General features: G+C 43.2%; 1 protein-coding gene across 1 annotated transcript in view; it reads right to left on the reverse strand.

The window, feature by feature from the left end:
• prkci (protein kinase C, iota) overlaps positions 1-4817 on the reverse strand; it is a 141726-nt gene extending 136909 nt beyond the window's left edge. Inside the window, exon 1 of the mRNA XM_060834588.1 lies at positions 4629-4817. Coding sequence (XP_060690571.1) covers positions 4629-4744 — 116 coding nt within the window. The 5' untranslated portion in view covers positions 4745-4817. The remainder of the gene's footprint in view (positions 1-4628) is intronic.
• Between the last annotated feature and the right edge of the window lie 11326 nt (positions 4818-16143).

Below are 16143 nucleotides of genomic sequence, written 5' to 3' on the forward strand. Positions count from 1 at the left end.
CTGTGTTTAATTTATCATGCAAACTGTTTTGCAGTACAACCATCAGTATTTCAGTATTCAGACCCAACTAAAAATTCTGGCTGTAGACATAACCCAAGTACGGTGGGACAATAGAAGAAGTAGTCAGCATTTGAAAAGTTTTTTTTATGGATGGCATTAAAATCATGAGCCAGAGTAATAGGCACAAAAAGACACCCTTTGACCCAATGTATCCATGCTGGTAATCAGGCACTTATCAACTCTAATCCCATTTTCCAACACTTGGCTTGTGAGCTTGTATGCTATGCCCCTTCAAGTGTTCACTGAAATACTCAAGTGTTGTAATGGTTCCTTCCTCTACCATTCTTTCAGATACTGAGTTCCAGACACCCACCACACTCTGGGTGACTTAAATATTCCTTAAATAGCCTCTAAAATCCTGTCCCTGACCCTTAAAGTCAATGGCCATTGGTTCAATTTACCATATACATGCAGTTACTTCAAATTTGTGAATCCAAGACTTGCAACAATGTTTAGTTATGTCAAAATGGACGGCACAGTGGTTAGCACTGTTGCCTCACAGCGCCAGTGACCAGGGTTCAATTCCTGTCTCGGGCAACTGTCTCTGTGGAGTTTGCACATTCTCCCAGTGTCTGCATAGGTTTCCTCCCACAGTCCAAAGATGTGCAGGTTAGGTGAACTGGCCATGCTAAATTGACCGTAGTGTTAGGTGAAGGGGTAAATGTAGGGGAATGGGTCTGGGTGGGTTGCTCTTCGGAGGGTTAGTGTGGACTTGTTGGGCCGAAGGGCCTATTTCCACACTAAGTAATCTAATCTAATCTCCAATTATAATTCACAGCAATTAATTCACCTGTAAGTAAAATCTGGACAATATCGCAGGATAAGATACTATAGCCAGTATATCTCCTCCTTTGACCCGGTATCCAATTCTTTTTTAAGTCTCATCTCTGCAGCAACACAAGGTGTCGTGATGTAAGTTGCTATATAAATATGAGTGACACACAGCATAAGTTTAATGCTATATTAATCAAATCTCATTTTGTTGATAATACTTGAAGATTACCTCAGAGTACAATGGGACATTGATCAGATGTGCTCAGGAATGCCAGATGGAGTTTAATCTAAATAAATGTGAGGCAGTACATTTTGGTAGGGCAAATCAGAGAAGGATTTAGACAGTTAATGAGAAGGTCCCAGGGAGTGATGCAGTACAAAGAGACCTTGGAATGCAGGTTTATAGTTCCTTGAAAACGGAGTCGCAGGTAGATAAGGTAGTGAAGAAGGCATTTGATATGCTTGCTTTTATTGGTCAGTGTACTAAGTGTAGGTCATGCTGCAGCTGCACAGGACATTGGTTAGGCCACTTCTGGAATATTGTGTTCAATTTTGGTCTTCCTGCTATAGGAAGGATGTCATTAAACTCGAAAGGGTTCAGAAAAGATTTACAAGAATGTTGCCAGAGTTAGAGAGTTTGAACTATAGGGAGAAGCTGAATAGGCTGAGGCTGTTTTCCTAGAACATCAGAGGCTGAAGGCTCAACCTTATAGAAGGGGTTTATAAAATCAGGGGGGGGACTGGATAGAGTGAATAGTCAAAGTCTTTTCCTTACAGTAGAGGGGTCCAAAGCTACAGGGCATAGTTTAAGGTGAGAAGAGAGAGATTTAACAGGGACCCAAGAGGCAACTTTTTCACACAGACAGTGGTGTGTCTATGGAATGAACTGCCAGAGGAAGTGGCGGAGGCTGGTACAGTTACAATACTTAAAAGGTATCTGAATGGGTTAATGAATAGAAAAGGTTTAGAGGGCTATGGGCCAAATGCTAACAAATGGGACTAAATTAATATCGGATATCTGGTCAACATGGATAAGTTGGACCAAAGGACCTGTTTCTGTGCTGCACATCTCTATGGCTCAATGAAACCACAGATCCTCCAATCACTATTAGCAAAGTTCTGCTCAAAAATCAAAGCAATATAAAGATGTCAACAATTGATCAACTTTTCCATGACAGTTCAGTCAGTACAAAATCTTACAAGGATGCTCTTTGTGGACCTCATTAGTTATTAAAAAATACAAAATTGTCAAGTTTTACAGTTGAATTTGCTCAAAGAATTGGCAACATGTCATTTCCAAAACTAAAGATAGGTAGATATGATTGCATCATAACGTTCTTGATCTCAGGCTTCACAAACTAATCAAACACTTTTGAAGCACAGTAACTTGATGAGATCTTTTGCTGTCCTAATGGACACATTAGTTGAGAAATGACACTCCTCTAATAAATAATTGTGTTACATCATCTGATTTTGACAAAATTATTCCATAATATGATCTTCCATTTACCTCAGACAGACAATTAGCTAACTGCGACTCAATGGACACTCTCACAGCAGTCTGACATGGTAGCTTCAAATTCCACTTCAAAATTGTAACTACAAAAGGTAGGTTGACAATGGTCGTACAGCTGTTAGATGATATTTTGGAGATGGGATGGCAAGCTGAGCAACCCATATTTGTAGCCTCAGGTAGTGTAAAAATTTAGCTGGTCAAGTTATGAAGGTGTAAGAGTTACTGTACCTTTAAGAGAGATGAAAAGCTAGCAAGGACTTAAAGAGGCACAAAGTGTCCAGAACAAAGTAACGCTTGGTCAGAACAGCTGGCACTGGTTGGGTTGCTATGAGACAACAACAAATTTAAATTTGGCCAATCAGTTTAAATTATGCCCCAAGATACCAAATTCCAATCACGTTTGAAATTTTGACAATATTATAACCAACGAAATGATCCAATGTTTTGGGGTATAAGTATCAGACAGTTTGAACAGTTAATTAGAGCGGCAAAGAGAACTGTCAAGCACCAACAACTAGAGAGAGACTGCTTGCAGAAATATCTGCTCTCTTAAAGGAACCTTTATCTATCAATGACCTGTGAAAGAGAATCCCGAAGAAGGAGAAAAGAACACAGAAAAAAATCTACAGAGGACACTGACTTGTTTTGAAACATGATTATATCTTTTGCAAATTGTAATCGGGATATTTATCACATCAGCATTGTAGAGGGGTAGGTAAAAGATAGGTTTAGAGAAAGGAGTTGTACATAGTTGCTAGTTAATTATTCTCTATTAACTTTAAAATACAAAGTTGTTAATTTTACTTTAAATAGTGGTTTTTGGAATAGTTCTTTGCCTCTCGAATTTTAACAGATTACAGCACATTGTGAATCTTATCTGTGTGGCTGGTTTAAATTAGCAGAAGGGTTTACCCAGTGACGTAACAGTCACTATTTCACTGAAAGGCACTGGAGCGCAGTAGAGGTGCACCAGCTCCCTGGGAGGGCAGGACTGTTTGATGACAGCACTTCCCAAAGTAGGGGGTTAGGACACCACAGAACTGTGCAGTTAAGTAGTAAGGGTTATAGCCTCAAAAGGATGTAATGGCAATACCCCATCTCCTACTCTCTCAAATCATTCCCGACCTTAACACTCCGCACCTACAGATTACCCTGCTCACCCTGCGGTTGCAACGGTTTGAGCCTTGAAATTAGTTCACAACTGACTAAAGTTTGGAAAACATGGTTTCCTCAGATGACTGGGTCTGTAATCTCCAGCGTTTCAAAGGATAAGGAATGACCATATTGAAACAGATTGGATAAAGATAAAATTGACTAGAATGTCTAAATCCAGGGAACATAACCTGGTAGGTCATTTAAGGTCAAGATGAGGAGGAATTTCTTCATCCAAAGGATGGGTAATCTTTGGAACGGTCTACCCCATATGGCTGTAGAAGTTCAGTCATTGAGCATGTTGAGGATTGTAATCGATATGATTTCTGGAGATTACTGGCATCAGGTATTAGCAATAATGTGGGAAAATATCACTGACGTAGACAATCAGCCTTAATCGCATTGAGTGACATAGCAGACTTGATTTCTGCTCTTACGTCTCATGGATTAATAAACATCACTAGAATCAGTCATCTGGCCAGCTTTGATAGTTGTGGGAATATGCTGTGTGCAAATTTGCTGCCACATTTCCTTCAATATACAAGCAGCCCAACAAAGGCATTTCACTGGCTACATGGCACTTTGGGGCAACTAGAAGATGGCTTGATGAATGAACGTAAACACTTTCAAGCAGTCAGATTTTATTTTTGCTTTTGGACCCTTTTGCCCCTTTACTATTACCCACAAAGGCTCTCCTGCCGATAATTCCTCTGGCCTTAGTCCTGGATCTACGGTTCAGACCTCCTTAAAAAAAAATCCTCATTCTCCTCAATCTAATAACTTCCCCTACTTTCAGTTTCCCACCAAACTTCCACAGTCCCCACACACAGCTCCCCTCAACCATCGCACCAGCTCCCCTCTCATGCCCACACAACCTCCCAGCTCCCCTCTATCTCCTACCCAAACTCTCAGCTTCCTCCAGCTCGATTCCCCTTTCTTACTTCCACCTTCCCTCCCCTCTACCCCAACTCATAGCTCTCCAACTCTTCCCCCATATCCTCCACCTCCCAACTCTCCACCACAAACCGCCTCCTGCCCCCACACCACGACCCCACCAAAGGAAAGGTTCTCCTGCCCGGGGTGGGGGGAGGAAATCTGCTCGCCCGGCCGTGTTTCTCGCCCTTACCCTTTGTAATAGGCTTTCATCCGGACCTGATGGTGATTCTCCGCCGTGTAGGACATCATACTGTCCCTATTTGTAGGCATCTCCCTGTCGGAGCTCCGCAGAGTAGCCGCTCTCATATGGCTGTCCGGCCGTTCACCTCAAACCTTCCTCGCGCCGCTTCAGTCGCTCGCTCGAGCTCAACCGGCCCGACCAACAGACAACCGCTGCGTGCGCAGCGTCGACCACCACCAAATACATGAAAGGTCGGGTGGGGGCGGAGAAATAACATACCCCAATACCATTGCAAAGTACTCTTCACAACCATCTCTTTGACAGAACTAATATCATATATTTAAGAGAGTTTTGCTTCAAGTTTCATCTCAAGGTTTATATTTCTGTCATAATTATTTGAAGTTGTATGATTTGTTCATCGTCCTACCCTCCATTTTCACTTTGGATTGGTCTCATTCCCCACCCCGAAAATTCGGCGTCGTCCATCAAAAAACGTGACGTAAACGCAAGAGCATCCACTGGAATTCTGGGATTTGTAGTCCGGTACATCTGTTGCGATTTGGTGCTCCATCTGGGTTCTCAGGTGTCTATTCGATAAAAAGTTATATAACCAAAACGATCCCCTGCTAGTACATTCACTTGTATTTTCTTCAGTTTTTGTTTGCAAGAGAATTTAGTTCCTACTTTCAAAATTTATTTCTCCATAGGTGTAAATTAATTATATTTTCTAATGTAGATTCACTTTGAAATAATTTGGGACTTTTTAGGACATTTTGGGAAGTAGAGATGTCTTATAAATCCACGTTTTTATTGAATTGTTCATAGAATCATAGAAGCACAGAAACAGACCCTTCAATCCAACTCATCCATGCTGACCAGATATGCTAAATTAGTGTCAAAGAGTATGGTGCTGGAAAAGCACAGCTGGTCAGGCAGCATCCTAGGAATAGGAGAATCGACATTTTGAGCATAAGCTCTTCATCAGGAACAAGGGGGTGGCCAAGGGGGCTGAGAGATAAATTGGAGCGGGTTGGAGCCATTTATCTCTCAGCCCACTTCGGCCTACCCCTCATTTCTGATGAAGAGCTTATGCTCAAAACATCAATTGTCCTATTCCTCGGATGCTGCCTGACCGCCTGTGCTTTTCCAGTACCACACTCTTCGATTCTGATCTCTAGCATCTGAAGTGCTCACTTTCTCCCACATATCCTAAATTAATCAAGACCCAGGATTAATCCCAGCTTCGGACAACTGTCTGTATGGAGTTTACACATTTTCCCCATGCCAGTGTGCATATCCTCCGAGCGTTCTGGTTTCCTCACACAGCCCAAAGATGTGCAGGTTAGGTGAATTGGCCAAGCTAAATTACCCATAGTGTTCAGGGATGTGTCAGTTGGATGAAATGCAGTCAGGGGAAATGTAGAAGAATGGAACTCAATAAGATTCTCTTTGGAGGGGCAGTGTGGACTTGTTGGACCAAATGGCCTGTTTCCACACTATTGGAATTCTATGATTTGGCCCATATCCCTCCAAAACCTCCTTATTCATACACCTGTGCAGACGCCTTTTAAAAGTTGTAATTGTACCAACCTCCACAACCTCCTCTGACAGCTCATTCCATACACACACTACCCTCTGCATGAAGCAGTTGCCTGTTAGGTCCCTTTTAAACCTTTCCCTTCTCACCTTAAACCTATGTCTTCTAGATTTGGAATCCCCACCCTGGGGAAAAGACCTTGTCTATTTACCCTATCTATGCCCCTGATGATTTTATAAATGTCTCAGACCCCTCAGCCTCCAATATTCCAGGGAAAATAGCCTCAGGCTATCCAACCTCTCTATACAGTTCAAACCCTCCAACCCTGGCAACATTCTTGTAAATCTTTTCTGAAACCTTTCAAGTTTACAACATCCTTCCTGGAGCACGAAATCCAGAATTACACGTTTTATCTTTTTACATTTTCCTGTCAAGTTCTCCAACAAAAGGAACGAATACAGTGAAACTTTATCCATCAAAGCAGGAAATAAACGTATTAATTGGACTGAAAAAAAATGTAAACCTGTTTGGTGTAGACAAAGGTGTTGATTAGTCATTGAAGGTGTGTTCCGCCCATTATTTGTTTTTACATTCACTAAGGAAAATTATGTATTGCCGACAGGAAGGTGACCTACAAAGTGCCTAAACATCAATCTTCTCTTTCAAAGCTGCTTTCTTTAATTCAAACATGTATATTTACAGCACTGTCATAGCAGCTGTTACACCAATACAGCTTAGTCCCATTTTCTAGCTTATATGTTACAGCACTTCTAGTACTTTAACTTTTTTTAAAAAATGCCAAGAGGGTTTCAACTTCAATCATCCTCCAGGCAGTGAGTTCAAAGTTCGAACCATGTACAGGGTGAAAAAAAATCTCCCCAACTCTTTTTTCCCTCCTTGAGTTTCATCTTGTTTTGTAATCAACAGGAAAGTAATGGTTACAACAATTAGAATTTATATAGCACCTTTAAAGTAGTTAAAACATCCTAAGGCACTCCACAGAAGTGTTATCAAACAAGGGCTGACACTGAACTACAAAAGCTTATTGACTGAGATAGCTTTTAAGAAGCACCTTAGAAGAAATAGAGAGGCAGTGAGCTGTAGGGAGGGACCTCCAGAGTTAAAAGCCAGGGCAGCTAAAAATGCAACTGCCAATGGTGAAATGATTAAAATCGGAGATGAGAAAGCAATCAGAATTGGAGAAGCGCAGGGTTCTCAGAAAATAATGTGACCAAAGGAGGTTATAGAGCTTAAAACTTTGGAGTAGGTGATTGATTAGTGGTATTAGCACTTGTCTGTTAATCTAGAGACACAGGTAGCGTTCTTGCGTCCTGGGTTTGAACCCTACCATAGAAGATGATGGAATTTGAATTCAACAATAATCTGGAAATGACAGTTGATTATGACCTTGATACCACTGCTGATTGTCAGGAAAAGCTCATCTGATTTATTGATATTTTGTAGGGAAGGACATCTGCTATACTTTCCTTGTCTGGCCTACGTGTGACTCCAGACCTGCAGCAATGTGGTTGACACGTAACTGGGAAATTAGGGATGAGCAATAAATGCCTTTTAACTGGCTAGTCCTGTCCACATCCCATGAATGGCAAGGCCTTGGATGAATTTGAAAAAAACAAGAAAAATTTAAAACTGAGACGTTGCTGACCTCTGATCCAATATAAGACACCAAGAACAAGGGTCATAGACCCATACAGTTATGGATGAACAGATTTTACTGCAAGAATCTAACTACCTCTGCCTTAAAAATATTCAATTACTCCATTTTCACTGCCTCCTAGGGGAGAGAATTCAAAAGTCACACAAGCCTCTGGAAGAAAGAAAACCCTCATCTCTGCCATAATGTCATAAAATTCATACAGCATGGAAAGAGGACATTTGGCCGATTGTGTCTGCACTCATCATCAACCATCCAGCTTTGCACCACTTAGCTTGTAGTTTTGTATGCTATGGCATTTCACTGTTCATTGAAATAGTCCTTAAATTATTGGAGAGCTCTCACCTCTACACAATTTAAGACAGTGACTTCCAAATACACACAAGCCTGTGGAGAAAAATGTCTTCGTAAAATTTGTTCTGAACCTCCTGCTCCTTACATTAAAACTATGCCTCCTCTATAAATGGGAAAATTTTCCCCCTATACTCTCTGTCTATGTCCTTAGAATTGTGTACACCTCAATCAGATCCCTCCCCTCCCTCAGCCCTCTCTACTCTAAGGAAAATAAACCCCACCTATCTAGTCTGTCTCCATTGCTGATCATTCCTGCCCAGGCAACATCCTGATTGAATCTTTCCTGCATTTTCTCTGGTACACATTCTATACTGTGATGAGTAGAACATCATGGAATAAACCATCTGTGGCCTAAGTACAGTTATATACAGCTCCATCATAACTTCCTTGCTATTGTATTAATAGGATTAATATTAATAGGAGTAAATATCCCATATGCCTTTTTATCCACCTTAACTAGCTGTTTTGATGTCTTCAGTGATCCATGGTCATGCACATCAGGTCCCTCTGATCCTTTGTACTTCCTAAGGTCCTGCCATTCAATGTGTACTCCTTTGCCTTGTTCATCCTTCCAAAATGCATTAACTCATGTTTTCCAGAATTAAATTCCATTTGCTAAAGTTCAGCACATCTGATCAACTTGTCTGTATAATTCTGAAGTCTAAGGCTTTCTTCTTCACTACTTACCACACTACCAATTTGCCTGTCGTCTGCAAAATTACTAATCATACCTTTTATTCATGTCTGGTTCATGAATTTGCACAACAAACAGCAAGAGCCTCAGAACCAAGCCCTACTTTAAGCCACAGAACACAGTCTTCCCTTCACAAACGTGCCTTTCAGCTATCACCCTCTGTTTCTTGCCACTAAGGCAATTTTGGAACTAATTTACCAAATTGCTCTGGATCCTATGGGCTGTTAGCTTCTTAACCAGTCTGTTATGAACCCTGTCGAAGGCTTTAATAAAACTCAAATGCACTATATCTACTAGCTACTTACCTCCTCGAAAACCACAATCAAGGTTTAATCCAGAAGCACTGACAGTGGAGCAGAGATTTAGATAAGTTGAAGTTGTGGAGAGGGGAAGATGAGATGCCAGATGGGAGCATCTTGAATAATCAAGTCCAAAGGTAGCAAAAAAATAGATGAAGCCTTCATCGACAGATGAGCTGAGGCAGAGATCGAAGATGACATTATGGAGGTAGAAGTAGATGGACCGAGTGATGATGACAACCATGTAACTGGAAGCTCAACTCAAGGACCAAAAACAAAGATACTGTCACTTCTAGTATAACGCAATGGTTGTATTCTTGTGCAACCCCACATTATAGAAAAATCGTGCTTTAGAAACAGCAGTTAAAGTGTTGCCGCTATAATCGCATGACAGCCAACACACATTTTAAATGTTTACGCTGTAGAAACAGCGTCTCCAATTTGTCAACTGTGTTACAGCGAATTCAGGTTGACAAAATGAGAATTATAACAGAATGACCTATATCAGTCTTCCCAACAATTAGTTGCGGCACTGGATAAACTGAAGGGGACAAGTGATGTTTTTCATTCATTCATGGGACAAAGGGGTTTCTGACTGTACCAACATTCATTACCCTCAAGAAGGTGATGCTGAGATGCTTTTTCTGCAGACCATTTATATAGACCCATCCAGGTTTTTGACTCAGCGGCACTGAAGAAGTGGCAATATATTTCCACACCAGGATAGTGGTGGTTTGGAGAGGAACTTGCAGGTGGTGGTGTTCCCATGTATCCATTGTCCTTCTAGAAGGTAATCACTGTGCGTTTGGAAGATGCTGTCTAAGGTATTTGTTAAATTTCTGCCCCTTCCTTCCCTTCTGGTTCTCTATATATCTAGCTACCACTTTCACAATTTCTTGTTCCTTCAGTCCACTTCTTGTCCAACTGAGATTGTACTTATAGATTGTAATTATATATTTGGACACAAATCAGACTTTTCAAAATAGCTTTCAGAAGTCAAAGAATTGCTTATGTTGATTCTCTGCAGCTGATAGCAGACAATCAGATGTGTTATCTTAAAATTCAATTACATAATTCAAGAAATCTAGGATTATCCATTAAACACTCAAAAGGTGCGACAACTCAATAACTTCTATGGTGTTGAATGGGAGATTGAAAGGACACCACAGAGAATTCCAGCAGAATAGACTTTGTGGAAAAATGATTCATCAAAGTTAACATCAGCAGCTATTTTGTTGAATTATAATTAAAACCTGGCAAGAGAGGAGAGGGCAAATTGAGACTACATGACAGACAGTCAACATCACTGAGTGGAGTGGGTGGAGTAAGGATCCTTGGTGAGGTGAGAGGGCTACAGCTGCGTTAACAAAATTGAAGTGTGCAGTCATAAAGTTTTTATTTGTCCTTTTTTCTCTGCAAAGATTATACTAAAGAACTAATTTAGAACCTTTGTATGTAGATGATTTTTTAACGAATAATGTATGTTGTTGAAATTTTTAAAAATGTCATCACAGCAGAGCAGATAGGTAATTGATGGTTATTGATTTAAGATCACAAATATAACTAAAATTTTTAGATAGATAATTAATATTTTAGAACACCAAAATTAAATTTCGTCACTTGCTAGACTTAAACAACCAGAACCCCTTGTCTAAGTCGGATGTTTTTCATCTACACTTAAGTCAGAGTAACGGTAAAATAAAATATTCCAAGTGAATCCAAAGATGTGCAGTTTAGATGGATTGGCCATACTTAGTTGCCCTGTAGTATTCAGGGTTGTGCCAGCTATGTGGGTTAGCCATGGTAAATGCAGGGTTACAGGAATAGGGTGAGAGGTGAGATGCTCTTTGGCTGGTCAGTGCAAACTTAATGGACATCTATCTGCATTGTCGGGATTCCATGATTCTATCAAAGATAAGGCTCTATATTCTGTTTGGTAAAGAATGTCCGGAGACCTCAGGCACAGTGTTTGCATATCTTGCGCAACAATGTAGGAAATCCTAGATATTCCTGATAGTCCAGATGACCAGGCAGCTGGGGACCCTTTGGTATATTCATAAGGCTGTGAGGTTTGTGGATCAAATGTGGTCACCCTGCAGCTTAAGGAAATGCAGGCAGAGAGTGAAGGAATCCCTTCAGTGCATCTCACTTCCACACATTTTTTCGGCAATGGAAAATGAAAGTGATCGTTCCTCTGTGGATGCCAGTCAAAACTAAGGCCAAGACACGGTCCTGTCCCCCTTAGTCCAAGAACTCCCCACCTACGTTTGGGACACCACCCACGCCCTCCACCTCCTCCATGAGTTTCACTTCCCCGGTCCCCAAAGCCTTATCTTCGCCATGGACATCCAGTCCCTGTACACCTCCAACCCCCATCACAAAGGACTCAAAGCCCTCCGCTTCTTCCTTTCCCGCCGCACCAACCAGTACCCTTCCACTGACACCTTCCTTCGACTGACTGAACTGGTCCTCACTCTGAACAACTTCTCTTTCCAATCCTCCCACTTTCTCCAAACCAAAGGAGTAGCCATGGGCACCCACATGGGCCCCAGCTATGCCTGCCTCTTCATAGGATATGTGGAACAGTCCATCTTCTGCAGCTACATTGGCACCACCCCCCACCTTTCCCTCCGCTACATTGATGACTGTATCGGCGTTGCCTCGTGCTCCCACGAGGAGGTTGAAAAGTTCATCCACTTCACCAACGCCTTCCACCCTGACCTCAAATTTATCTGGACCATCTCAGACTCCTCCCTCCCTTTCCTAGACCTCTCCATTTCCATCTTGGGCGACCGAATGAACACGGACATTTACTATAAACCAACCGACTCCCACAGCTACCTAGACTACACCTCCTCCCACCCTGCTCCCTGTAAAAACACCATCCCATAATCCCAATTCCTTCGTCTCCGCTGCATCTGCTCCCAGGAGGATCAGTTCCAATACCGAACAACCCAGATGGCCTCCTTCTTCAAAGACCACAATTTCCCCCCAGACGTGATCAACGATGCTCTCCACTGCATCTCCTTCACTTCCCAATCCTCCGTCCTTGAGCCCCGTCCCTCCAATCGCCACCAGGACAGAACCCCACTGGTCCTCACCTACCACCCCACCAACCTCCACATACATCGTCTCCTCCGTCGTCATTTCCACCATCTCCAAACGGACCCTACCACCAGGGATATATTTCCCTCCCCTCCCCTCCCCTATCAGTGTTCCGAAAAGACCACTCCCTCCGTGACTCCCTCGTCAGGTCCACACCCCCCACCAACCCAATCTCCACTCCCGGCACCTTCCCCTGCAACCGCAAGAAATGCAAAACTTGCACCCACACCTCCCCCCTTACTTCCCTCCAAGGCCCCAAGGGATCCTTCCATATCCACCATAAATTCACCTGTACCTCCACACACATCATTTACTGCATCCGCTGCACCCTATGTGGCCTCCTCTATATTGGGGAGACAGGCCACCTACTTGTGGAACGTTTCTTTGAACTCCTCTGGGACACCTGGACCAGCCAACCCAACCACCCCGTGGCTCAACACTTCAACTCCCACTCCCACTCCACCAAGGACATGCAGGTCCTTGGACTCCTCCATCGCTAGACCATAGCACCACGACGGCTGGCGGAAAAGCGCCTCATCTTCCGCCTAGAACCCTCCAACCACAAGGGATGAACTCAGATTTCTCCAGTTTCCTCATTTCCCCTCCCCCACCTTGTCTCAGTCCCAACCCTCGAACTCAGCACCACCTTCCTAACCTGCAATCTTCTTCCTGACCTCTCCGTCCCCACCCCCACTCCGGTCTATCACCCTCACCTTAATCTCCTTCCACCTATCGCATTTCCAACACCCCTCCCCCAAGACCCTCCTCCCTACCTTTTATCTTAGCCTGCTTGGCGCACTTTCCTCATTCCTGAAGAAGGACTCATGCCCGAAACATCGACTCTCCTGCTCCTTGGATGCTGCCTGACCCGCTACGCTTTTCCAGCAACACATTTTCAGCTCTGATCTCCAGCATCTGCAGTCCTCACTTCCTCCTAACAGCACTATCAACCTGGGTGGCAACCTTCAGGGATCTATGTATATGGACTCTAAGGATCCTTCTGCACGTCCACACTACCAAGAATCTTTCCATTGACCCAGTACTCTGCCTTTCTGTTATTCTTCCCAAACTGCATCACCTCAAATTTAGCTACATTGAACTCCATTTGTCACCTCTCAGCCCAATTCTGCTGTTTCTTCCAAACTGTCCACGACTCCACTGACTTTAGTGTCATCTGCAAATTTGCTAATCCATCCACCTATGCCTGCGTTGAAGTCATTTATAAAAATGACAAACAGCAGTGGTCCCAAAACAGATCCTTGTGGCACACCACTAGTAACCGGACGCCAGACTGAATATTTTCCATCAACCACCACTCGCTGCCTTCTTTCAGAAAACCAGTTTCTAATCCAAACTGCTAAATCACCTGAAGAAGGGCTTATGCCCAAAACGTCGATTCTCCTGTTCTTTTGATGCTGCCTGACCTGCTGCACTTTTTCAGCAACACATTTTTAAGCTGTGATCTCCAGCATCTGCAGTCCTCACTTTCTCCTCCCTTCTAAATCACCCTCAATCCCATGCCTCTGCATTTTCTCCAACTGCCTACCATGTGGAACCTTGTCAAAGGCTTTACTGAAGTCCATGTATACCACATCAACTGCCCTACCCTCATCTACATGTTTGTCACCTTCTCAAAAAACTCAATGAGGTTTGTGAGACACGACCTGCCCTTGACAAAACCATGTTGGCTATCTGAAATCAAATTGTTGCTTGCTAGATGACTATAAATGGTATCTCTTATAATCCTTTCTAAAACCATTCCTACAACAGAAGTAAGGCTCACTGGTCTCTAATTACCTGGGTATCTCTACTGCCCTTCTTGAACAAGGGCACAACATTTGCAATCCTCCAGTCCTCAGATACTAAACCTGTAGACAATGACGACTGAAATATCATAGCCAAAGACTCTGCTATCTCCTCCTTAGCTTCCTAGAGAATCCTCGGATAAATCCATCCACCCCAGGGGACTTGTCCACTTTCACTCCTTCTAGAATTGATAACACCTTTTCATAACTAATCCTGATCCTTTCTAGTCTAATATCTCGTACATCATTCTTCTCCTCTACAATATTCTCCTTTTCCAGAGTGAAAACCAATGAGAAATGTTCGTTTTGCACCTCTCCGATCTCCACAGGGTCCACACTCAACTTCCCACTTCTATCTTTGACTGGCCCTATTCCTACCCTAGTCATCCTTTTATTCCTCACGTACCTATAGAAAGCTTTAGGTTTCTCCTTTATTCCATTTGCTAAAGACTGCTCATGTCCTCTCTTTGCTCTTCTTAACTCTCTCTTCAAATCCTTCCGAGCTGATCTGTAACTCTCCATCGCCTCATCTGAACCATCTTGCCTCATCAACACATAAGCCTCCTTCTGCTTAACAAAAGGTGCAATTTCTGTAGTAAATCACAGTTCCCTTACCTTATTGCTTCCTCTCTGCCTGACAGGGACATACCTACCAAGGACACTCAATATCTGTTCCTTTAACCAGCTCCACATTTCCATTGTCTGTGTCCCCCACATTTTGCTACCTCATTCTATGCATCCTAATTCTTGCCTAATCACCTTATAATTGCCCTTGCCACATCGATAACCTGTGGCATGTACCTATCCCTTTCCATCGCTAAACTAAATGTCACTGAATTATGGTCACACTCTCCAAAGTGCTCACCTACAACTAAATCAAACACCTGGCCTGGTTTATGACCAAGCACTCGATCCAGTGTGGTGTCCCCTCTTGACAGCCCTTTGACATACTGTGTCAGGAAACCCTCCTGTACACATTGGACAAAACCGGTCCATCCGACATACTAGAGTTATTGCATTTCCAGTCAATATTGGGGAAGGTAAAGTCCCCCATAATGACCACCTTGATTGTTTCACTCCTACCCAGAATAATTTTGCCAATCCTCTGTTCCACCTCCCTGGAACTCTGCGGAGGCCTATAAAAAACTCCAAGCAGTGTGACCTCTCCTCTCCTGTTTATTACCTCAGCCCACACTACCTCAGTCCTCATCAAAAATTATTTCAGCCACCGTTATACTAGCCTTGACTAACAAGGCAACACCTCCCCCTCTTTTACCGCCTTGCCTGTTCTTAATGGAAGATCTAAACCCTGGAACCTGCAACATCCATTCCTCATCCTGCTCTATCCATGTCTCCGAAATGGCTACAATATCAAAGTCCCAGGTACCTATCTATGTTGCAAGCTCACCTACCTTCTGTTGGATACTTCTGGCGTTGAAGCAGACACACTTCAGACCAGCTTGCTGTCTGCCAGCACATTCCTGTGACCGTGAAATCCTGTCCCTGTCCTCCCAACTCTCATCCCCCTGTGCACTGCAACTACACCTCAGGTTCCCATCCCCCTGCTAAGCTAGTTTAAACCCACCCGAGTAGCACTAGCAAATTTCCCACCCAGGATATTAGTACCCCTCTGATTCAAGTGAAGACCGTCCTGTTTGTACAGGTCCCACCTTCCCCAGAATGAGCCCCAATTATCCAAGTTCCTGAAACCCTCTCTCCTACACCATCCTTGCAGCCACGTGTTCAGTTGATATCCCTCCCTATTCCTTGCCTCGCTATCATATGGCACAGGTAACAAACCAGAGATAACAACTCTGTTTTTTGTAGCTCTCAGCTTCCACTCTAGCTCCCAGAAATCCTGCCTTACATCCCTATCCCTCTTTCTACCTATGTCGTTGGTACCTACATGGACCATGACTTGAGGCTGGTCACCCTCTCCCTTCAGGACCCCAGTGATACGATCCGAGACATCACGGACCCTGGCTCCTGGGAGGCAACACACCAACCATGAGTCTCTTTTGTTCCCAACAAACCTTCTATCTGACCCTCTAACTA

This window comes from Hemiscyllium ocellatum, chromosome 13, assembly GCF_020745735.1.
Source record: "Hemiscyllium ocellatum isolate sHemOce1 chromosome 13, sHemOce1.pat.X.cur, whole genome shotgun sequence".
Taxonomy (NCBI): Eukaryota; Metazoa; Chordata; class Chondrichthyes; order Orectolobiformes; family Hemiscylliidae; genus Hemiscyllium; species Hemiscyllium ocellatum.